A 25,667-nucleotide genomic window follows, 5' to 3' on the forward strand; every position below is an offset into this window, starting at 1 on the left:
GTGCTTTTTGTAACAAAGTAAAAACCATTATGATAAAGCTTTATGTGGTAATACCTTAATCGCAATTTAACATCTAGCTATTCATTATTCATTAAAATAATAACAAATTTATATCTTTTAATTCAATAAAGATATTTTATTTTGTTATTTTTATATTTTTCAGCTGCTTGGAACCGTAAAAAGAGAGCGCTAGTATAATTAAGGGGCGTTTTTACATAGCGCTTTACAGATAAAGCCGAATGAGTCAACCACAGTTTATATAATTATCCAGTATTATCTTTCCCTATCTCACCCATTATAAAAACCCGGACTGAGGTGCGAGTGCTCCAGAGAACGTTTTTGCAGATATAAACATAAGCGGCATTAGATCTTTTCACGGGTAGACAAAGAATATTCACCTACGGAACAAATACTGACAAAACCACTTGGCCGGCTCAACCAATAAGTGGACAATAAGTGCAGAACTAAGTGGAAGTAGCTTTTTGTTCACACCGAGAATGAAGAGCCAGAAATCATTTGCGGTAAACTTACTGGATAATTTTATAAACTGTGGAGTCAACCATAGATTTATAATTTTAATAATACGTCAGTCAACGAATTGGAAACTCTGTTTTCCTATGGTGCGTAAAAAAAAAAAAAAGTTTTTTAACAGTTTCATTGGATTATAAATTATTTAGTTTCCCCCTTGGGTTTAAAATCCCACATGAAAAGCAGGGGCGTAATTTACTAGGGGGGGGGGTGTTAACTGCCCCTCCCAGACTTTGGTTTGAATATCTTTTCATAAGTACTAAAAATATCTTTTTAGTACTTTTATAGTACTATATAGTACTTTCATGTTACCAAACAACTCATTTTTCAGTTTTTACAAACATTTTCACTTGATTGAGGAAAATTGGCTCCAAATTTGCCCCCCCCCCCCCCAAAAAAAAATGACGAAATTATACCACTGATAAAAAGGGGTATTAAACAAACTAGCAGTGTGCTTAAAAATCATTTGAGTGGAGTTCAGACTGGGAGCTCAGCCTTTGACCTTGTCTGACACTTTTTTTATTCATATAGCTTTTATCTATAGCTTATAACTATATCTAATACTCCCTCTCAGCATTTGAGAAATTCCTTTTCATGTTATTTTCATTGGAAAATCCTTTTTGTGGTATTTTTGGCTAAACATTGATAAAAATAGAGAAATGGGAAAATAGAATTCTCCTATATTTAGATTATGCTGATGGTATGAGTTCTCTAGAGGAAAATATTGGCAAGATATGTAATTTTTTGGAAGTTTTGAAAGTTCAGGGTACAAGAGAATATGCTTGAAAATAAATGTTAAGAAGACTAAGTCGCTTAGACCGGGAATAAATGAAGATGAAGATGGCAAGCTGGGTAACAATAAGATCAGTCAAGTGGATAGCTTTACCTAACTGGGTAGTGTTATTAGTATACACAGTGGATACAGTGAATATGTCAAAAGTAGAATAGCCAAGGCCGAGGGTGGCATAGTTGAAAAAAAAAGTTTGGAAGAATCGGACGACGAGTCTGCAAACTACAACTAAAATATTAGAAGCTACAGTGATTACAGTTGTCAAGTATGGTCTTGAAACGTGGATGCATCAGAAAACAGATGAGGATATGCTAGATGTTTCCCAAACGAACTGCCTACGGACTCTTTTGTATACCCCTCAGACTGACCGTTTTTCAAACAGTAATCTGTGCAAAAAATCTAGTCGTGTCCCAATTTCTTGGGCTATAGTGAGAAAAAGGATGAAACTCCTAGGACAAGCTCTAGGGGGTTAAAAAATGGCATATTACCAAGGGTAGTCCTTTTGGTCAACCATCTGGGAATAAACGAAAAGCAGATAGTCCCCCAATAGAGTGAAAAGAGGTTGAAAGAAAAGGTTAAAAAGAAATTAGAACTTCTTGGGAGGATGTAAAGAAAGAAGCTTTGATATAGGTCAAGATTGGAGGAGGAGCATGCACAGTTCTGCTTTTTTCAGGTGGCTTGGGGCTGAAGCGAGTTGTTAGTAGTAGTAGTTGTAGCATAACTTTAAGACGCTGTAAGAGTTAAGAATACAGACTGTTTGCAAAATATATGAAGATCAGTTATGAAAATTAATCCTAACGTTAAATTTGCTTAAAGGTTTCAGCTGATACACTTTTACTTACATTATATCAAACAGTTGTGGCAAAAAAAAAATGTAAGTAACAAGCGACTTGGCAAAATAGTAACCGAAGCTCTAAAAAAGGAAATTTGATCAATACATCAAAAGAGTAGACTTTTATGCTGATTCCAAATTTATAAAATTTATCAAATTCAATTTACCCATAGAAAGCTAAGAGTCAATGAAAATATACTTGATTTTTGAAAAAGGGAAGGAAACATCAACAAAAGACTAAGTGATCTCAATAATAATCAAAACATCAGATTCAGCATATCGAGAACCCAAGTATAGATATTTCAAGTTCCAATCTACAGAAATGTGAAATTTGTATTTTTTGCCAGAGGGAAGATTATGGATACGTTGTTTGAGGATTGGCAGAGGGCTCATTCAAACTGAAATTAAAAGTTCTAGTTCCCTTTTTAATTACCAAAACGACTGAAGGGAAAATATCATCAATACCACGCTTTTATTTTCCCAGGAACATCTGATAAAAATTTTGAGATAGTCATTTGGCTCAGCATTGTCTAAAGGTCCGGTAACTATGCCTCTGACGATGACATAACCCCCCACAGCCGCTGGGAAAGGGCTGTAAGTTATACAGCAGCTGCAAGTGAATTGATGCTAATTTTCTGCAAAATATGATAAAGGTAATTGCGATTTTTCCGCATCATATCTGCGATTTATCAGGTTTTTCTAGGCGATATTTCTGGTAAATAAATGGGTCGTGCGCATTGCTATTTTCTGCAGATCGCAGCATGTGGAAACTAAGTGTTTCCCCTTAGTCTACCATTTACTTAGATTTACATGTTACCTGCCATTTACTTAGATTTACAGATGGTGTTGACCAATGCAAATAGTGCCTTTTCTGTGAGATAATCAATTTCTCAATAAGAAGGATTATTTTTGTTAGAAAATATACACTGCAAAATTAAGCTTTAAAAATTTATCTAAATTTGGGTAAAGCAGATCCTCGAGGACTATTTTAATGTCTTTTAAGAAAAAGAAAACAACACATTGTTGCCCACATAAAACTTTAAACTGTTAAACCCACAAAGCTGTTTGCCGATAGGATGGGATGTATTTTTGCCCAACATGTTTCTCCTTTCTTGGCAGTTACTTTGACTTAGAAAAAACAATGAAAGTTATTCTTATTTCATTTATGGAACAATATGTTGGAGCTTCAGTGGATCCAATTTCTGTTGGAACTTACCTTGATGCCAACTAGCACTAATGTATAACTAGCCAATGTAAAACCTCAAAGCAAATCATGTACCTAAGCCACACTTCTGACAAAACATGTTTCAAGTTCACTCACAATGTTTTTCAAGTCCAAATGCAATTTTAAAGTTTTAAAACATGTCTTTTGAAATCACAAAATGCACCACAAGCGGGAATGGTCATGAGCGGGGAGATTTAAGCACTTCCAGTTTTTCAGTATATTGCTGTCAAAACCAGTATCTTTTTTACTAAGGAAGAGAGCCCACACCAATTGACAAAACTATTAGCCGGATCAAGGGTCAATGTGGGAAGAGTCACATTTAATTTAAAAACCTTTATTGTTCTGCCCCCTTTCCCCTTCCTATTGCACAAGCAAAGAGGGGATGCATGAGTGGGTTAAGAATAAGCATCGTCACTGTTTATATTTTTATTTCTGTTTGTGTTTCTGTTTAACCTGTTTCTGTTTTTCAGAAAAAAAGAACAGAAAGTAGGAACAGGACATCTGTTTTTGTCCAACCTGTTTCTGTTCGTTTTTTTAGCCTGTTTTTTCCTTTTCTGTTTTTTTTTTACCTGTTTTCTTTTTTTTTCGTTTAACCAAGTGCTTACGTTTAAGCTATTGTCAAAGCTTGCTACCTTGGGGGGATTGAAAGATCTTCATGCTTTGGTCACCTCCTTCATCTTTGTGTAACAAATGCTAAGAGAGCAAGAAATTGAGAGCATCATCTTAAGTAGATCTAAAGTAGAGAGCAAGAAATTTCGTTCGGCCGAAATTTTGCAAAACCGGCTGAAATTTAGCAAAATTCTTGATTTCTGCAGAAAATTCGGCATAAATCAGGTAGAAATTCGGTAAAATTTACGAGTTTCGCCCCCCCCCCCCCCCAGTGAAATGGGCCTCGGGACACTCCTGCTTGTAACTAATGTTTCTTGTAGTCTAGCTACAAGACATCCTCCGGAGATTAAGAACCTGTAGCTCAATATTAAGTTTAAAGCTGGTCCAGTACAGAGTCAGAAGCTTGCAGTATTGTTACCTTAGATCTTAGAATAAAATAAGCAAAGTTGGGCAGTTTGCAAAGAAGTGGAAAAGGCTTTATAGCACAAGTCAGTAGAAAGGGCGGCTCTAGTGATCAGTGTTTGTATTCAGCGAATTTTAGACACCATGGATATATTAGTAGCTGCAACCTAGTAAAGAACAAATCTCGGCCTATAGTAAAAAAAAACCCCAAAAAATATGTATTTTTTGAGAAACTATTCAATGCACAAAACTATTTGATGCTGATTCAGCAATGTCAATTATTACCTCCATTAAACTTCAATGTTAATCTTAGTAGTAAAACAAATTTCCCTTATTTTCGAAAAAAAAACCACAACCTCTTGAAAATGCCGTTGGATCAAAATAAAAAGTACACCATTGAAATGGCCATGGTCGGAAACTTCTAACCAGAGGTATACAGTCCCCATCCCAAAAACCATACATTCGTATTTTAGCATGTATAGTGTAAGCAATCCAATGTGCAAGAACAACTGATGGAACACTCGAAACAAGAATGTTTCAAAGTGACAAGTTTAAAGTTTGAACTTCAATTTTATTCAAAGCTGTTGTGCTTTTGTATTTGAAAGAAAAGTTTGTTCATTTTATTTTATGCTCTGTTGTTCAACATCGTGAGGTGGCAAGAATGAAATCGTGCCACGGCCAGGTCCTCTAATAGGTCTTATAATCGTCTGTGCAGTCGGGGTCGTATTGTATGCGCATGTAGTTGAAAAAAAATAAGATATATTAGTGGACTTGGGATGGTTTCAAGGTTGTTTCCTCTTGCAAGCTTGGGAATTACAGCATATAACTCGCCCAGTATAGATGACAGGGTGCAACGTCTCAAAAAAGAGGAAGATAAACGAAAAAAAACAAACAAAAAAAACAGCTGTTTTCTGTTTGTCAAAAAAAGAAAGAAAAAAAAAGAAGCAGAACAGAAAGTAGAAACAGGTCACCATTTTTAACGGACCTGTTTCTGTTTTTTCCGATTCTGTTTTTCTAAAAAACAGAAACAGGGCCCATGGTTAGTTAAGACAGGTCACGTTTTGTGGAAAACCGCAACGATTCTTTTTTTTTACCGAGGAGTAAATTGAACTGCTGATTGTTTGATAACTTATGCTCTATAATCTACAAATTACTTTTCTTTTTACTTCTTGTGGAAGATGGGGTAGCAGTTGTAAAATGGAAGTTCAACAACAGTAAGTGGATTGAAATTCATTATCTACAAAATAAGGTAGTCGATGTTTCCACATCATGCCTGCAATTTTCCAAGTATTTATTTTACGTTTTTTCTGCCAAATAAATGTGGTGTTCCAAAAATGCTTTTCAACGACTCGCATCATGTGGAAACTAGGGATAAAGGCGATTCTGACACGCACATGTAAATCCTCCCCTCCATCTCAGATGGCCAGCTCAGCTGTGGTAATATAAATTGCATTGATGTCCTTTTTTTTGGAGATTCTTCTTCCCAGCATAATTCAAAGCAAAATCAGAAGCAATAAAGATATGCTTGCAATTGCTTAGGATGGAATGGTTAGGATAGAATTGCTTAGGATAGAATGGTTCCCTGTGTGTACGCTTCATCTGAATAAAACATAAAGGAAACAATATTAGTGGAAAGCACTGGGAACAATTTTTTTGTTGCACCCCTCGGCATTGTGAGCCCCTAGGCCCGGGCCTATACGTAAATCCTGGCCTGGGCTTCAGTGATGCACTTTATACTTAATTAAGTGCTGCATATATTTTTTTTTTGCTGCATATATTATTATATATTTTTTTGAGAAATTCAAGATGATATATTGTGGCCTATTCCACAATTTCTAATTGCGTCTCAGCCGTTCTAAACACTCCAAGGTTTGCCCAGATGTAAGTGTTCCTTCCCAAAAATATCCTTTTCTTCAGTTTTAATTAAGTTTACCCTGCTATACAATAGCCTATTCCAAAAATTCTCATTTTAAGCAAGAATGCAAATTTGGAATTCAAAATAAAAATATCAGCGATAGCCTGCTAAAAACAAATTTCTACTTCTTTTTCGCAATATTTAATATCTATCTTGAAATTAAGAAAAATATAAACTATAAACTAAAAGGTCACCACTGATCTTAAGTACAAATCTGAATCTGTGAAAAAGTCTATTCCAGACGTTAGCGTTCTATTTAGTCTCTACGATACAATGAACAACATAATTTATTTCAAACAAAATTAATATAGATACAATACCATTATAAGGGGATCTAAATATTTTACTATTAAGTAAACTAACCATAATATATTTTTTCAAGTATTAAACCATCAAGACTGGTTAGTTTACCCCTCGCAATCTCTACACTGTGGTAGATTGACAACGAAGAAGACGTTCAGCTCAATGAGAGAGGCCATAACAAGGAACACAATGTAAGAAATTAGAAAGAGGAGTCCCAACTTTTTATCAAGTTTAAATTTGTTGAGAACAATAGCAACGTATAAGAGTAGAACTGAGCCGAAGAGCATCATGGCACTGTAGCCAACTCCACCTGAGTTAACATTCACTGCTCCATCTGATGAGAAAGCGGCAGCTTTTATAAGCCATGGAAGTCCCAAGCAAATAAGGATATCAAAGCTGTTGGATCCGATTGAATTACTTATAGCCATGGACCCTTTCCCTAGAAAAAAAATTATATAGTAGAACTAACTAATATTATTATAATTAGTACAAATTTAAGAATAATTTTAAAAATGCGTCAAGGATATCGAAGCTTTTTGAGCCAGTTAAATTACTTATATCTATTGACCCTTATCCTTCAATAGGAAAAAGTATTAACAATGCTACACCTTAAATCATAAGGGGAAAAGTCAAGGAGCGGTTCAGTTGTGACACGCTCTATACTTCAAATACAGCTATAACCATCTGTTTGCACAGTAATCGAAGTTACTGATTATCATTCTACTATTGGTGGACACAAGCCAGTTACAAAGTCTAGAAGTGAAGTGAGAAAAAGCAAGCAAACCAATTTTCAACAAACCTGAATTTAAAATTTTTACGAGACTAGTGGGTATAAGTGAACCCCTTTGGTTTTCTCATCAATATTTTTTCTCCATTATACATTTTTCATGTAAAGTAAACCGCAGCTATTTCCAATAGTTAATTTATAAATATGTAAATGTTACCCTTTTACAAGAAATTCAAGTAGCTCATACTTCTAACTTTAAAATACAAAGAATCTACAAATAAAACGCACGGTATGTTATGCTTTAAACTTTGTGTATTAAAGTATATGCATTAAAGTGGAGTATCGTCGGTGTAATGATTCTGAAGTCAAACAATTCGGACTCCGATGAAACATTTCAAGAAAACTGCCCCACCGTTTGAGCCGATATTCATTGTTCATGGGCAATGTCTGGGTGAGGCGCCTAAATGGAACTGAATGACCGAAAATATGCGACCTCTGAGAGAAGAGCAACAACAAAGACTTGTTGACAATTTGTTGTCTGGTGGAGGTGGAGAGACCCTAGTTCCTTCATTAAGGACGTGTGCACATAGGGGGGAGGATTGATCGGTAGGGCAGGAGCGGGGAGGGGATTCTCACACCCTAATATTGTTTTTGCCCCTCCTAGAGTTTGAAAACAACTTTTTCGTATTTTATTGAAAAATGCCTTTTCTGGTATCTTTTACTAAAAAATTGAAGAAAGGAACAAAATTGCCCCTTGAGATTTTGAAAAAAACACATTCCCCCTTCCTCTCGCGAATCACATGGAATTCTTGCTGAGACTTACAGTGACAATGCTCTGTTCCATATGACCCCATCATAAATATCGTACAATAAAGAAATTCATATCTTCTCCATTAAATATCTTTAGAACACATCGCCCTCGCACATTTCTTCATGACTCCGCCTTTGATCTGATTGACTGCCAGGCAGCAAATGAAGCTATTACGATTTACGCAAAAGGCAACTTCCCTTTGCGCGTGCTGTGATGTTTCCCATATCAGAAACACATTTTCTTTACTGTAAGATATTTATGCTGTGCATACATGCAGAGACTGGTTACAAGGGTTTAAAAATAATAATTTTGACCTTGAAGACAAAGAGCGTTTTGGCAACCGAACAAAGTTTAACGACGAAGAATTGGAGGAGTTGCTTGGTCAAGATGTTTCTCAGGCTATATCTGAACTTAGAAAAACATTACAGTTTTAAAACGTTATAGAAATTAGGAGTGACCTAGAACATTTGGTCCTTACCCTTATATTTTTTCAATTGAAAGTCAAGGGCCTTTTTCACACAGTTCGTCGTAACGAACTGTAAGTAAGGAGTGACTCGGCTCCATAGCGACCAAAACTCTAAAAAAAGGAATTTTGATATCAATAGATAAATCAAAAGAATCGATCAGATTCTGCGTATTCGAGAACCCTACTGCAGAAGTTTCAAGGAACTATATACAAAAATGTAGAATTTCGCTATTTTTGCCAGAAGACAGATCACGGATGCATGTTTATTTGCTTTGTTGTGTTTTTTTTTCCCGAGGGGTGATCGTATTGAAATAATGGTTCTAAAAGATCGGGAGAGGGTGAATTCGAACGAATATTAAAAGTTCTAGTGCCCTTTTAAGTGACAAAAACGATTGGAGGGCAGCTGCCCCCTCCTACGCCCAATTATTTCCCAAAGTTATCCGATAAAAACTTTTGAGATAGCCATTTTGTTCAGTATAGTTGAAAGATCAAATAACTATGTCTTTAGGGGTAAAATTACACCCCACAGTCTGTGGGGAGTCCTGTAAGTTATGAAATTTGCCCTTTGTTTGCGTATAGCATTTTTTATTGGGAAGTATACAGACATTTTTCAGGTGATGGGGATTTTGTGCTTGTGGGAAAATTTCCATTGGGAGAATTCTTGGTGATGGAAATTTCCAGGGGGGGGGGGGGGATTCCTGGAAAATTGTTACACAGAGGAATTTGACATAATTTTTACACGAAACTCTTTTGAATCTAAGTGATAGAAAATTATATTTGGATGATGGAAAACAAGCTACATGTGAATATGATCGAGTCTGGAGTCCCACAGGGATCTTCCCTTGGTCCACTATTACTTGATGTATATATTAATGATCTATGTGGAGTTTTATCGAATATTGTTGATTCAGTGAATAGTAGAGACCCAAATGTGATCCCTGTAAAAGCGTTAGTTTTATTTGCTGATGATACTAGTTTAACGGTATGCGCGAGAACTGAAGAAGAGTTGATCCGTGCAGTCGAACATGATATAAGTTTGATTGAAAAGCGGACTAGGTTGAATAAGCTGAATATAAATCTTAAGAAGTGTAATTTTGTGTTGTTTGCTTGTTCTAAAAATGTATTATCCTTGGGTAGGTAAGTTGAGGTATGGGAATTCATTTATCAATAGACTGCACTCAACTAGGTATTTAGGCATTATTGTAGATGAGACGCTTAATTTTTCATACCATATAAATTGTATAATATCTAAAATTGCCCGTAATGTTGGAATTATTAGGAAGTTAAAGCACATTTGTCCTTAGACTTTTGTATTTTTCACTTGTCCATCGTTACCTTTTATATTGTTGTTCAGCATGGTCTTTAACTTTTCAATCCCATCTGAAACGCCTTAGAGCTTTGCAGAATTCTGCCATTAGGATTTTAGCAAATTATGAACCGAGAGATTCAGTGAGAAATGTGTATTTAAAGCTGAATATTCTTCCTCTAGCAGGTATATTCCTTTTTTAACGATCTGTGTTAATGTTTGATATTATTAATAGCCTTACCCAGAATGTTTTAATGGCATGTTTATAACTGGTGTGGATATTCACAATTATAATACAAGAAATGCAGATGCATTTCGGCGGCCGCAGTGTGAAACAACCCGGTCATAGTTTCCTCTTCAACATGTTCTGCCGATCTACTGGGTTATTTAACAATTGGGTTTGTGCTTGAGCATGATCGAAGTAATCTCTAGGGAAAATTGAGGGATTTTTGTAATAATATTTATCAATTTGTTTGATTTTTTTTTCAATTTTTTTTTTAGTAGTGCCATAATGGAATTTTTGATTGTTTTATTTTGTTAGCCCGTCGGTGGGAGAGATTCTTTTGTTTTTGTCTATTTATATTGAATTATGTGTTGGAAGTGGGCCTAACGAACCGAAAGGTTCCTTGGCGTTTTTTTTTGTAAATTATGTGTAAATAAAATTTTAATCCATGAAAAAAAAAATGTCTTACATCATCTTTGCCATATCAATTTTGCATGTGAGTTGTTCCAGGGGAATTATCCGGGGGCATTTCCGGAGTGATCGAGAAACCAATTAGAGATTAAAGTCTTTTTCAAATGAAAGTGTGCTAAGGATAAGTTTTCAGGTTGCATCGTACGAAAGAAATGTTACGGGGAGGGAGGATTTTCAGCGAGGATGGGCTGCCTCGAGGGGGCTGACGGAGCAGAAACATCTAAATTTAACATTTTGGTACCTTGTTGGTTTTATGAACTTTACAGAATCTAATAAATAGTCTAATTCAAGAACTGTTTTTGAGCTGCTATTTCAGGAAAGAGGGCATTGCACGTAGGATTACGTATACAGTGAAGGTCATTGAAATCTAAGCGACACTTTTGGAAATATTACTCTCTTAAAAATGTTTACTTGGGTAAAGCTTCTTACGTGTAAATCCGGATTTTTTCTTACGTGTAAATCCGGATTTTTTTTTTTATCATAATAACGTCCGGAAAAAACAAACAAAGAAGACAAAACATTAAAAATCTATCACTGATCAGCTTGATTAAAAATTAAGTTCTCTCACTTCCATCTGATATAGTAGCTTATATTGGATAGGCTAATATAAAAATAGTAGCCTATAAAAAATTGTAGCCTATATTGGAAATAGACTCCAGAATCCAGACTTGTGCGAAAAAAACCCAGAAAAACAAATACACGTATAGAGCAAATTGCTTGAGATCATTCCTAAGATTAAGAATTCCAAAAACAACTAATTAACACAATTGCCCATTCCGTTCCACACAGCTAGTCATAATTGTTTTACAGTCCCACTGTATACCAGATAAAGTGTCATTCAGAAAAATATTGTCCGAATGCACTTACTTTGCCCGAAATTATTCCTGAATCAAATTTCAAATGTGCAATAAATTCTTTGGAAAATTGTATCTCCGCCAAAATATGATTTTTTTATAGTAGCACCTGGTCTTAACATTCCAGCAGAAAGTGCAGGAGGCAAGGGGGTGGCCGTCTCCGAAACTATTTTCCATAAAAATAGCTGGAGATACAGTCAAGTTGTATTCCCTCCTTGACCCCACCCTCTTTTCAACGGTAGTTTATATTATTAGCAATAATATACGACGAAGTTTAAAGCGAAGAGATCAAATATAAATTTTTTTTCTGTCTTTCAAGTTATATTTGTGTATATCCCGATAAATCCTTCCCTTGACAGGTTCGAGAGAAGGTATAACATGTACCTCAGTGTTAGAAAATGAGGTAACTACTAGGACTAGCGGCAAATCATCATCTGTGATGGAGCCGTGAAGCCTGTAATCATAAAAAAAAAACAAATTGAGCATTCAAAATTTAGCTTAAAATTTACAAATCAATTGTTTTTTGCCCATATTTCTCTTTTATAAACGTTTTCCTTGAATACTTAAAAGGTGGTGATCCACCTTCCCACCGCAAGAACTACGATGGTAATAGGAAGAAAAGACCCCTGATGGGGGGGGGGACAAAATAACAAGACCTTGATCTTACCCAGTCTCGATACAATAACACTCGAGACAGCTTCTGGGATACTGCTACCTGCAGCGAGAATGGTAATTCCCATAACACTATCTGGAGCTCCAAAAGTGAAACCTGAAATGAGAAAAAAAAAAAAAAAAATCGGTGAAATTTCAGAAATCCAAAAAAAGCAATTGGGCAATGTAAATGTACAGCACCATATATCTTACTCGGTTTAATTACACCACCTACATTCACAATTTATCTATACTAAAAAGTGTTTGTAAGTTTTTTTTCATTTTGTGGCATTAAAGAGCGAAAATATGGTCCGAAAACGGCCACAGTACCATCAAGTTAAAATTTTGAAATAACGAATGGATTTGAAAGCATTAAAATCTATTTCAATTGTTGTCCGACTCTAGTCATTAACAATGTAGGGTGGCGCATTCGTTTCTCAAGGTGAATGTAGATGGTACCAAAGACTATGGATAACATAAGAGTGGAAACTGGTGCTAGTGTCGAAAAAAATCCATCAACGCCATCTAGCGTTTGGCAACAGTTAGCATTTTTCAAGCTCTGTAATCATTTTTCTGTCAGGATCAGAAACTTACAACAGCCCTGATTTTAACAATTACAGCAATTAAATTAATTATTCATATAATTACACACACAAAAAAAAAAAAAAAATGCAAATCGGAGCGACAAAAACGTTTGGGCTTAGAATTGTCAGCTTGAATCCGTCCCTGCATAAACGACGATCATTGAGATCCTACATGTGAACTTTCTGAGAGGCCCACGGTTTTCCTGGTCCGGGATTTCCATAGAAAAACACGAAGATAAAGTCATCTTACACAGTTTGTAACGCTCCTCGAGCAATATTTAATAACACTAAATTTGCCAATACATTGAAGTCATTTGGCAATTTTTCACAACGTTTTCCACAAAATTTGCAGCAATGCTTCACACAAAATGCAGAGAAATGCCACCTCTAAGTGAGAAATATTAGTACATTGTTGCCTAAGCGATAATTAAACAAAAAAGAACAAATAAAAGTCTTCATTCAGTCTTTGGACAGTTAACATCTTAAATAAAAAGTACATTTCAGGGATTACCTGTTTACATGTGATAAACTTGGACAAGGAGCCTATTGATTTTGGCGCTTTTATAAATTGAAGGTAACACATTTTGAAGGCACCCAACAACTTCTAATGCGTAAATGGTAATGCGTAAATGCTGGTGCCTTTGAATTCCTGGTACATTGTTGCCTAAGCGATAATTAAACAAAAAGAGCAAATAAAAGTCTTCATTCAGTCTTTGGACAGTTAACATCTTAAATAAAAAGTACATTTCACGGATTACCTGTTTACATGTGATAAACTTGGACAAGGAGCCTATTGATTTTGGCGCTTTTATAAATTGAAGGTAACACATTTTGAAGGCACCCAACAACTTCTAATGCGTAAATGGTAATGCGTAAATGCTGGTGCCTTTGAATTCCTGGTACATTGTTGCCTAAGCGATAATTAAACAAAAAGAGCAAATAAAAAAGGGGAATAAATTTTACAAGGGAAGAGGTTTAAAAGAAAAATGAGCGTTTAAAGGGGAAAAGGAAGGTTTAAAAAACACAGAGCGAAAATAAAAATGTTTTAAAATAATAATAATAATAATAAATATTTAATAAATAATAAAATAAAAATATAAAAATTAAAAAAAAAAAAAAAAAAAAAAAATAAAAATAAAATAAATTAAAAAAAAAAAAAATAATAAAATAAATTTATTATATAAATAATAAATAAATAATAATGTTTCAAAAAATAAATACCTATTATTGTAATCATCCATACAGCCACATAAGTAAGCGATCCGATCCATAAAACAGACATAATGAAAGTGAGAATGAAAAATTTGGCACAAGAGGGTCTTCTGACATCTGGTGTTGTAAGGGCTAGAAGGACATTGTTGGGCCACATTAAATACCACCATACCTTTGACCAGAACCCTTCTTTTGGCGGTTGAAAGGGGTGGAAAGCTAGAAAAATCCGATGGCAATGGGTTATCATGCTAAATATGTAAGAGTTAGATTAGCTCGATATACATATTAAACAAGCTATAGCTAGTCTTTTTCATTTAATTTGTGACATTGCAGTCCCTGTTTTTTTCCTGGCCACAGAAACTTACCTCTATGTTTATGTTTAAGCGTTTTTGTTGTAAATTTATTGATTGAATAAATTGATTAATTGCAAGACCATACCCAGGAATTTTGTCGGGGAGGGGGGGGGTTACTCAAAGATTTTTTTTCGGGGGTATACAGAAAACGTATAAAAAATTTGTTTATATCCATTTTTGTTACGGTTTTACAAGTCAGACAGACATTTCAGGGAGGGGGTCAAACCCTTTCAACCCCCCCCCCCCCCCTTGGGTACGGCCTTGATTAATTGATTGGTAACTTGTTTGGATCTATCAGGCAAGCCGCTTTTTCGTCAGTTTTCATTTGAAACGCAGAGATATTGGATCTCTTATAGTTACCCAATAGGCATGGTATGATGAATTGTTTAAATTAATCTGCATTCTATATAATATGTTAAAGCATTTTATTGTCAAGTTTAATGACTAATATAATCTATTTTCTTAAATTACAACATAGCTGACTGTAAAATTGATTTTCATCATTCCCATACGAATCCTTAATTACATTGATTTCTTTAATTTTGTTAATTAGAAAAAATATGCAAGGGGAATTCCACATAAAGAAATTTAGGATATTAACGAGCCTTTGAAATATGAAAAAGAATAGAGGGTGGAGATGAACAGAAATGAAACTACCATGGAGGAGGAACCAAGATCATCCCTTGGCATTAAGGATGTTCGAGACAGATTCTTCAAAGTGGAGATCGATATCGATATTTCCTGTAATCACCTTAACCTGTATGGATTTCTCATTGAAACATAGTCCCAATTCAGGAAAAACAATTCAACTATTATTGCAGTCCACCACCTAACACACTTCATTGATTCTTCGCTTGAACGTTATAAATTGACGCTTTCAATTTTCATCGATTTTAGTAAAGCTTTTGATGCTTTTGTTTCTAAGATTGTATTGAATGAGCTAAATTCTTTCGGGTTCAAGATATATCTACGAAATGGTTTTTCCTTACTTATTTATATACGAGGTTTATTAAAAACAAAACAACAACAACAACAAAAAGAAAGGAAAAACAAAACAACAACAACAAAAAGAAAAAAAAAGCAAAACAAAGAAAACACAAAAAAAACAATATAACAAAACACCTAGCCCTCCTTAAGCTTTTGCTTGCTTGAGGTAACCCATTAAACACAGGAATAAAATTATTAAAAGGAAAGAAAAAAATGCACCTGCGCGGCTCCTGGCCGCAACAACCCTGCCTAACAACAATTCATTAAAAAAACACAGCATAAAACCCCTGTTTCCTTCCAACAAAAATTCAAAGAATTTTTTGCCTTTCTTAAATTTTTTTTTGGGTGGGGGGAGGGGGTCTTGAAGGAAATGAAACTCAATTTAAATATTCTTCAAAAAACATACAACTGGAAACGAATTGTTTTAAGATATCAGCGGAAATCACACACATTCGCCGACGGTTGAATCTTATCTTACTTAGATAACGTTTAAAGTGAATATTGATGGTTGCATTTCAAAACGTTTTAGCGTCCGGTGTGGGGTTCCAAAAGGTCCAGTCCTTGGATCCCTGGAGTACCTGATTTATGTATATGGCATGCTTTTTATGTCCCTGGGGCATCGCTAACGTCATTTGCTGATTAAACTGTGTATACAGTTTCATTGTCTTGTATGAATATTTTGATTAATATGGCTAATAAAACCCTGGATTAATTGATAAAATTTTCTTGGTGTGGCTCTCTATCTGTCAAAATCTCTAAGATGAATTTCATGAATTTTAGGAGGGTTAACACTACTGACACTTGAAATAAAACTTGCCAAAATGGTGTGTTTTTAATCAAGTTTCTTGTGTCAATTATTTAAATTTTTACCTTCAATAAAATCTGAGCTGGAAACTGCACTGTGATGCAATAACAGAAAAAGAGGCGAGAGTTTTTTTTTTTTTTAACAAGTCAACGAAGGAGCTTCTACCCAGAATTCCAATGGTTCTGTGCCGTTCTCTTATTGGCCCGTATTTTTCTTACAGATGTTAGCTGTGGAATAGTTCTTATGTGTCAAGTTTTAAAATGAGCAATATATTACAAAATAAGGTTTTTCGTCTGTTAGCTGATTATGTGTGATCTGAAGATAGTACTTTGTGTTATTTTACTAAGCTACGCATTTTAAGCGTTTATAAAAAGATAAAAATAACTAGCTAATTCTGTTTATCTTTTCTAGATCGATTTTCAGCTGAATCCTTTTGGGAAATAATCAGGTTCAACTCTGTTAGGAATTGATATCAAATAATCTGATATCAAATAATTGATATCAAATAATTATTTGATATCAAATCTGATATCAAATAATTGATACGAAGGATTTTCAGCTGAATCCTTTTGGGAAATAATTAGGTTCAACTCGCTTTGTTATTGTGAGGAAGCTAAGAATTCTTCTTGGATACTGTCTGAGATTCAGCGTACTCAACGAGCATCTTTGTTGTCCCGTTATGACGGGACCACAGGTACAGAATTATATAACGAAGGGTGGTAGAAAATGTTAACCAGTTCAGGAATAGGCTGAAATGTCACCTTACGGGACATATAGAAGTTTTTTGTGTGTGTCATTATAAGCAAATTCATGGATATATATTAGGTTGTAGAGATGAAAGCAGGCATCATAAATAACCCAATGGGTTTTCCTGATGGTTGTTGAAAGATGTTATAAATACTTCTGTTGTTAATAGGATTCTCTTTATTGTAGGAGAACCATGGCCCTAAAACCAGATCTTCCTTTTTAAGCTGATGACATATTGTTTATTCAAATAGTGGCTATGTAACTAAACTTACTAACTAAAAATTTGTGCTTTTCAGTGAGAGAACACTAAGACGTTAAAAAGACGCACAAGACCGGCAAAAACACAAGGAAAGAGGTTAAAAAAATCATTATGTTGGCAGGGGTGTAATTTTGTATGGAACAGGGGGGGGGGGCAACTGTACTTCCCGGACCTAAGTTTTGCTCCGCCCCCTAGATTCCAGTTCCCCGCTCCCAGCTGAAATTTAATTTATTCCAAAATCTTGTCAAAACTAAGATAAGCCTGTATAATTCAAGCATCAACAGAAACATATCAGTCTTTTAGTACATATTTACCTTTGTAGTACTATAAGTTACCTTTACATAGTACTATAAAGTACCTTTATAGTATTTTTAAAGTACTAAATAATACGTTTATCGCACCAAACCGCTTATTTTTTTGGTTTTTACTGTCATTTTCACTTGATTTGAAAAAATTTGCTCCAACTTTGCCCCCCCAGGATATTGACAAAATTACGCCCCTGTCTGTTGGTGTTAAAGCTGAAGTAGCAGCAGCTGAAGACGTAAGCATAGTAGAACCAGGGAATAATACTAGCTATTAGCTTTTAGGCTGATAGCACAATATTTATACGAAGGAAGCAGCTTTCATATCTAAAGCCATTTTTTTTTGCTTTTGAGTTAAGAATACTAAGAGAGTGATGGATTGTAAAAAAAAGACAAATGCAAAGGTGAAGAGGTGCACAAGTACAATCCCTCTCTTTATGGTTGAAGGGGATCAAAAGTAAACAGAAGGGAGGAGGAAGTTGGAGTTGTAGCCGAAGAAGTATGAACTGCAGAACCATGGCACTAAAACTAGACATTGTCTTTTCGGCTGATTAAGTAAAGGAGGCGACAATAGACTTTCCACTCCCTCCCGGCGGTGCTGATCTCCATTTCTTGACCCTTCAGCCAGGAGGTGCAACAGAGGTTTAGTTTCCAGCCTGTATTTATTCAAAAGGCAGATGCAAACAAAAGGGAGGAGGAAGCTGGAGTGGTAGCTGAAAAAGTATGAACTGCAGAATCATGCCACTAAAACTAGACATTGTCTTTTTGGCTGATTAAGTAAAGAAGGCGACAATAGACTTTGCAGTGCATTGTCTTTTCGGCTGATTAAGTAAAGGAGATGACAATATACTTTCCACTCCCTCTCGGCGGTGCTGATCTCCGTTTCCTGGCCCTTCAGCCAAGAAGTGCAACAGAGGTTTAGGTTCCAGCCTGTATTTATTCAAAAAGCAGCTTTATGACAGAACTCCCAACCTAAAAAATTGGGCTTTTGGGCTATAGAATACTAAGACATTGAAAAAGGCCGTAAATGCAAAAGTGAAGAGGTGGGAAAAGTTAAATCCTTCTTTTAGTGGTCGAAGGAGTTGTAAAGGAAGAAATAGACGAAAGAACGAGGAAAGGTTGAAATAGTAGCCCAAAATGTATACACATTGGAATCAGGGATTTAAAACTAGCTATCTTTTTCCTGAAAATCAGCTTACTAATATTTTTCGGTATGAAAAACCATCTACATAGGTCACAACTTTGAGGAAGTTCGTTTTCCCTTCCAATCCTCTTAATATTTTTCAAAAGCCGTCTGCTGACTGAAATTAGAGACCACTGAGCACAAATATTTGAATAGATGACAATGAAGTAGTAAATAGATGCCATATTGAAAAACGAAAAGGACTTCTTTGTGAAACCGCGCTGTGTTCATAAATGATTGGATTAATCAAATCTGTATCCATTGATAACTTAATTAATTAGCCACTTTTAATTAATTAGTCCAATACTATGTACCAGGACACTTCAATTGAGCTTTGAACGACAATAGCAAGGGAGTTAAAGTTTTCATATCAACTTAAGTACAAGAATAGGGTAAGAAAAAGTACAAAACAGGCAAATGCATACGTGAAGACCATCTAGACGGTGCTTACGACAGAAGATTTTAGATTGGCCAATTTGCCATTCTAGGTACGGAGTTCAAGATTCCGGAACTAGATACTTGGCTGTAGCTGACTGGGTTCAGCTCAATACTGAACAAAGAACTGGATCAAACGATCCTTCAAAACTCTTTGAAAAGATTGTAAGACAACATTTCCTTGTTGTGGTAAAAAAGTGATACGAGTGGTAAGAATGGTTACATTACACATATTATGTCTAACTGTCTTTGGTCATCCTTGATTCAAATGATCAAATAATCCAGATTGAAAAAAAACAAGGCTTACGTTCATCCCCACTGCTGGAGGAGTAGACGGAAGCTACGGAACGGCTATCAATTGGCGCATCTGATCGCAGATTTAGTTCGGACCCAACATTAGGAACGGTAGTTCCATTTTCAGTGGACGGCTTTTCTGAAAGAAAAAATAAATTTTATTTTTATAATTATCTCTTTTCTATTTTCTTCATCATCTGACCAGCTTCTCACGAAGAGGAATAATCTAACCAATTTGATACTGAGAAAAGCTAAGTTTCAATGACGAATGGTCTAAAAATTAATCATACAGTTTCATATAGGGTACTAAAAAAAAGGGTGGATTTAAAAAGTTAAAAAGGGGCTAAGTGAAATAAATATGAAATTGTATTATCCTTACATTATTTTCGCTAGACAACCATTTAATTACTAATTCGTATAACATTAAACGTTCTTTTTTAGCCTTAAAAATCAAAATATGTTTTCTTCCTTTTGAAACATATTGCATAAAATTTTAAAGCAAAAATATATTTTAAGAAAAATAAATACAAAGATAACGTCCTTATAATATTTGTGTCACAAAGCAACCTACAAAAGTTTTTTTTTCCATTTTCCTTAAGCCACAGGCCAGTAGCACTATTTGAGTAAAAAAAAAAGGTTGTTTTCCTGCCTTGAACGCTTATTATGATCTGACACTTCGGTACAAGTCAAGCTACTACAAAATAAACAGATCTAAAAGTGTATTTGCAATCCTTATGAGAAGATATTTGATCTGTTTTGTAGCTTTTCGAAGTGATCTCCCCATGCAACAGGGGCGATTCTCCAGCATTTTTATTGTGGGGGGGGGACAAGAGGGGTCCATATCCAGACGGTCAACGGGCATGGGATATATAATAATTTTTTCTCCACACTGTTGGGGAGGGGGCAACTCCCCCCTTGACGCCCACCCTCAAACAACGCCTCTGCCGTGCAATGTAAAGATTATCATGTCTTAGAATATATACCTTGTTTGAACCGACGTAAAACGTGGTTAGGAAACCAAACGGCAGAAGGCCCTCCAGCCCCACCAGCCAATTTTTATTTTTTAGTAGCAAGATGATCTACGTTATTGAAAGACAAAGTAGTCTAGTGCCCCATGCAACACCACCAACAACAACACCAATTATATGAGTGAATTAAATAAATAAGGTTGCATTTTGGAGATGTAGCTGTAGAGTGTCAGAAAGGAAAGCCAAATAAACCCGCCTTTTGAAACCTGATTCACTCCTTTGTGAAGTTTTAAGCCAATGAAAGAGCAAAAAGTTAAATTCCACCTGATTGTTTATGCGACCAATCAACGTTTTTGTGAGCGAATCAACGTGTCTTTTAAAGACATGTCCAAAAGAGAAGCCTTTTTTTTTACAGGGAAGGATTTTTTTTACAGGAGTCCCTCTGTTTAGCTGAAGTCCATAGTTAAATGATCTCGCTTCCAACATCACTTCTTAAGGTAATTTAATTTTATTATTCTAACTTAGTTAGTTCTAATTTAAGAAGATAGATTTGTTCAAAACCCATTATTCACCTTGTCATCAGAATCTACATCAAGTTGGGCATAAACATTAAGTTGTTTTATTACTGGTTTTGGGGGGGAGGGGGAGGGGCAGTGAAAGTACTTAATTACGCTCCCTTCTGTCTTTTTCCTTCGGCCAAATAGGTAGGATTTCACATATTAGAAAATAAAAAACCTTGAAATTAAGCTACTCCTAGGAAACTGCTTTTGTCAATGTGAATTGTTCGTGAACTAAATTAGCGCTGCCTATACGGCTGTAAGTCTTGAATAGTATCATAATTCATAAGAGTGGAAACTCCAATAATGTTTACTGCAAATAATTCAATGCCATCTATTTTACATCTGAGATTTACTCTTCTGGCCATGAACGAAAAATTTCACTTATTTGAAAAATAGTTTGAAGTTTAGTTAATCCTGTGAAATCAAAAAGGTTTCTAAACCTTAGCAATAGAACAAAAAACACTCCCAAAGCGATTTTTTTAAGATTATATTATTATATTATTTGATTTTTGATTATATTATTTGATTATATTATTCATTGTTTCACTTGTACTTTTTTGGTGAGTTTATTATAAAGACTTCACATGCAAACCTTCAAACCCTATTTCGCGGTCTCGCTTCACGAACTATTTCTCAATCAGAATGCCCACTTCGCAGGATTTTTAATGGCCCTTGCTTTGCTCGGACAAGATCGTGCGAAGCTTGAGCCTTCAGTCCTCCCGCACGATTTACTTCACACAACGGAAGTGAATTACGTCATTCTAATGGGAACTTCACGAATTTTTGCTTTATACTATGTTTGCAAAATTGATCCGTCAATGTTTCTTATTATGCTAACTAAAGAATGTCCACAAAAATTCATACTGTTTCGTCCAGTGGTGTATTAATGCAACAGACATACATTTGCACATATTCAATTTTATTCAAGATGGCAACATATATATGATAAATAGGCAAAAGCCTGGAGGCCCGCAAATAGAGAAACATCTGTCCTTCCTGCTGGAACACCAGTAATAAACGGATGCTGAATTTCCTAATATTGGGAATACATATGATATTTTGTTTGGTAAAAACCCCAGCTGGAAAATTTTGTGGCCCCCACCTCCAAATATTATTACAAGTGATCCTGCTCATAAGAGACTAATGAAGCTGAAGTAAACTTTTTTTTTAAACAAGAAATAAATATCTCTTGGTAGAAGCCAACACAGCTATGTACGCTCCTCCTCCAGCCTAACTCGTTCAAAGCTTCAATCTTTATTCCTTCCAAAAACTTCCAGCTTCCTTCATATCATTTCTTATGACTTCATTCCCCCTATTCGGGGACTTCTAACTTTTCATTTGGCCTCAGATGAATGCCTAAAAGTACGATTTTTGGCAACCTATCATCCTCAATCCAAAACCACCTTTCATTTCACCTCTGGAAAGTTAGCTGTCCATAGGACGTTTCACTGAGAAATCCCATTTTCTGCAAGGAAATTAAAAAAATACGTTTCTATGATTCAAATGTGTACCATTCAATAAAGGAGATACCAATCACTCGAAGCTCTCATGTTCTAGAGCAATTCCTGGACATTGTTATTACCAGGGGCGAATCTCCAGCATTTTTATTGGGGGTGAAGAGGGGTCCATATTTGGATAATCAAGGGGCATGGGATATATAATAATTTTTTCTCCACATTATTGGTGGGGAGGCAATTGACCCCCTTGCCCCCCAAAACGACGCCCCTGGTTATTACCATGCCTTCCAATATCCTAATCACAGGTTGAAGCCTTATCCTCCTATTCTTACAAACTTTTTTTTAAGTTCATCATTCAAAAAACAGTCAGCTTAAATTTTTTTTATACATGTTGAAGTTAGAATATACACCCAACAATGTAGCCAACTAACAAAATGGGATTTTAGATTCGTAATAAGCATTCAGACTTGCTACAACTGATTCTACCATGACTACTTTTACAAAGAATGGCAGACTTGTCACCGCTATTTAAAATCGAAAACATGCAGTTTTCTTACTAGTTGGGGAACGATCCTTGGTACTCAAGCAATTCCTTAAGCTTCTATAATCAAATTTGAAATATAAAAAGAATGCTTTAAATACTTGACTATTCTACTGTTTACATGTTCACTACATCTACCATCTTTACTAGTAATGCTGCCCAAGTAAGTGAAACTATCCACATGGTCAGTTTTCTCGTAATTTAGCATCACATCTTCATTCTCATTGGTTCCTAGTCCAAGCGCGTTAATCCAACGCATTAAAAATCACGATTGGTCCGATTCGGTTGATGACACATCTTTTGGTGGCCCAAGTTATCACAAAATGGCATCCTAGCTAAGGTGATCTAATAAATTTTGTTTTTCTTGCTATCTATAAGCCTGACAGTATTTTTGTAACTTACAAGAATTAACTTACTAGAATGCACCTTACCAAAAAAAAAATTACCAAAAATTCCTCAAAATTTATGTCAAAATTCCTGCACTTATATTCAATGTAACTCTATGAGCCTGGCAGTAGTTTTTAACTTACCAGCATTAACTTACCAATATAATTTGGCAGAAATTCTCGCATTTATACTTTTATAATTCTGTGAGCCTTGTAGTATTTTGTAAGGATTAATAAGAAATTCTTGCACTTACCTTGATTCAGATCCGGATTTGGTGGACTTTTGTATGCCTCCTCAAGACCACCTGATTTTTTGCAGTTCAATTTTTCTTTTGTACTTGTAGCAGATTTCTCAAGTATTCTGTTATAATACATAACTAAAAAAGAAAAAAAAATGTGATACACATTTGAGACAAAATTTTTTTTTTATTCAGAAATATCTGCTTTCAAAGTTTTTTTTTCTATTTTGTCCTTTTTACCCACTCAACAACGTGTGTTTTGTATGTACCCTACTAGCTTCTACTGTGCATAATTGTATAGAGGTACCAAAAGTTAGTTAGAATGCATCTTCAATGGCTAATTTGGGTTGTAGAGCATAGTCTAATAAAACCCAAACACCGTTTTCTGGAAAACGTTTAAGCGGGAGACGCCAAAACCCATTTCGTAGCCACCATCTTGTTTATGCTTCTAGGATGTCAATTCAGATCACTGTATATATAATTAGCAGAAAAGCAGAAAAGTTTTTTTCTGCTTTCGCAATTGCGAATAATAGAATTTCGAACCATTTCTCATTGATTGACGTATACACACTAACCCGCTAATGCATGAATAAGTGGGAGGAGCTTTTTGTTCGCACCGACAATGAAGAGCCAGAAATCAGCTGCGGTAAACTTACTGCCAAATTATATATACAGTGATTCAGATGTACAAAAACACTTACTTCGACTTAAAAGTTTTTACATGCTGACCAAAGGTCTGCGTTGCGCAAGTACTGATCTCCTGGTTCAATTTCTTTGGCCGGGAGAGCAATGCGTATTTAGGGACAAATCATCCGACGCCTCCCGTGTTTTACCCCAGATTTCTCGAAGTACCCATTTAGAGCTGGGTCGACTCTGGCTGAGCTTACAAGGTCACACCATTGGCCCCCGATCGAAACCAAATAACTAGCGACACCAGGACTCGAACCCCTGACCTCAGCATTTCAACTCCGGAGCACCAACCACTCGGCTAGCACTTCTTACTTTTTTGCAGGGGGAGGGGGATTATGCAAATATCGTCTGATGTAACTGGAAGAATTAAAACGCACTTTTCGGCTAAAACTAGCAATTTGATAGCACCGAATTATGGCCTGAGCTTTTAGGCTAGGCCACCACTTCTTACTTTTTTTGCAGGGGAGGGCGATTATACGAATATCATCTGACGTAACTGAAAAAATTAAAAACACACTTTTTGGCTAAAACTAGCAATTTGATAGCACCGAATTATGGCCTAAGCTTTTAGGTTAGACCACCACTTCTTACTTTTTTGCAGGAGGAAGGGGATTATGCAAATATTGTCTGATGTAACTGGAAGAATTAAAACACTCTTTTCGGCTAAAACTAGCAATTTGATAACACCGAAATGTGGCCTAAGCTTTTAGATTAGGCCACCACTTCTTAATTTTTTTGCAGGAGGAAGGGGATAATGCAAATATCGTCTGATGTAACTGGAAGAATTAAAACGCACTTTTCGGCTAAAACTAGCAATTTGATAACACCGAAATGAGGCCTAAGCTTTTAGATTAGGCCACCACTTCTTACTTTTTTGCAATGGGATGGGGATTATGCAAATATTGTCTGATGTAACTGGAAGAACAAAAACGCACTTTTCGGCTAAAACTAGCAATATGAGAGCACCGAAATATGGCCTAAGCTTTTAGATTAAGCCACCACTTCTTATTTTTTTGCAGGGGGAGGGGGATTATGCAAATATCGTCCGATGTAACTGGAAGAATTAAAACGCAATTTTCGGCTAAAATTAGATATTTGATAGCACCGAAATATGGCCTAAGCTTTTAGGTAAGCCACCACTTCTTATTTTTTTGCAAGGGGAGGGGGATTATGCAAATATCGTCCGATGTAACTGGAAGAATTAAAACGCAATTTTCGGCTAAAACTAGCAATTTGATAACACCGAAATGAGGCCTAAGCTTTTAGATTAGACCACCACTTCTTACTTTTTTGCAATGGGATGGGGATTATGCAAATATTGTCTGATGTAACTGGAAGAACAAAAACGCACTTTTCGGCTAAAACTAGCAATTTGATAGCATTATGGCCAATTTGATAGCATTGATAGCATTAGGGATAGCAATTATGGCCTAAGCTTTTAGATTAGGCCACCGCTTCTTAATTTTTTGCAGGAGGAAGGGGATTATGCAAATATCGTCTGATGTAACTGGAAGAATTAAAACGCACTTTTCGGCTAAAACTAGCAATTTGA

At 35.6% G+C, this 25,667-nt stretch overlaps 1 protein-coding gene across 1 annotated transcript in view; it reads right to left on the minus strand.

Moving 5' to 3' along the window:
- Positions 1-6,572: 6,572 nt before the first annotated feature.
- The window catches only part of zyd (sodium/potassium/calcium exchanger zydeco), an 83,800-nt gene continuing 64,705 nt past the window's right edge, over positions 6,573-25,667 (minus strand). Inside the window, exons 5-9 of the mRNA XM_089100503.1 lie at positions 23,441-23,563; positions 19,288-19,413; positions 13,919-14,125; positions 12,130-12,231; positions 6,573-7,043 (exon numbers count right to left, since the gene is read on the minus strand). Of these exons, the coding sequence (XP_088956629.1) occupies positions 6,709-7,043; positions 12,130-12,231; positions 13,919-14,125; positions 19,288-19,413; positions 23,441-23,563 (893 nt within the window). The 3' untranslated portion in view covers positions 6,573-6,708. The remainder of the gene's footprint in view (positions 7,044-12,129; positions 12,232-13,918; positions 14,126-19,287; positions 19,414-23,440; positions 23,564-25,667) is intronic.

This window comes from Artemia sp. Qi Xiang Cuo, chromosome 14, assembly GCF_049724085.1.
Source record: "Artemia sp. Qi Xiang Cuo chromosome 14, ASM4972408v1, whole genome shotgun sequence".
NCBI lineage: Eukaryota > Metazoa > Arthropoda > Branchiopoda > Anostraca > Artemiidae > Artemia > Artemia sp. Qi Xiang Cuo.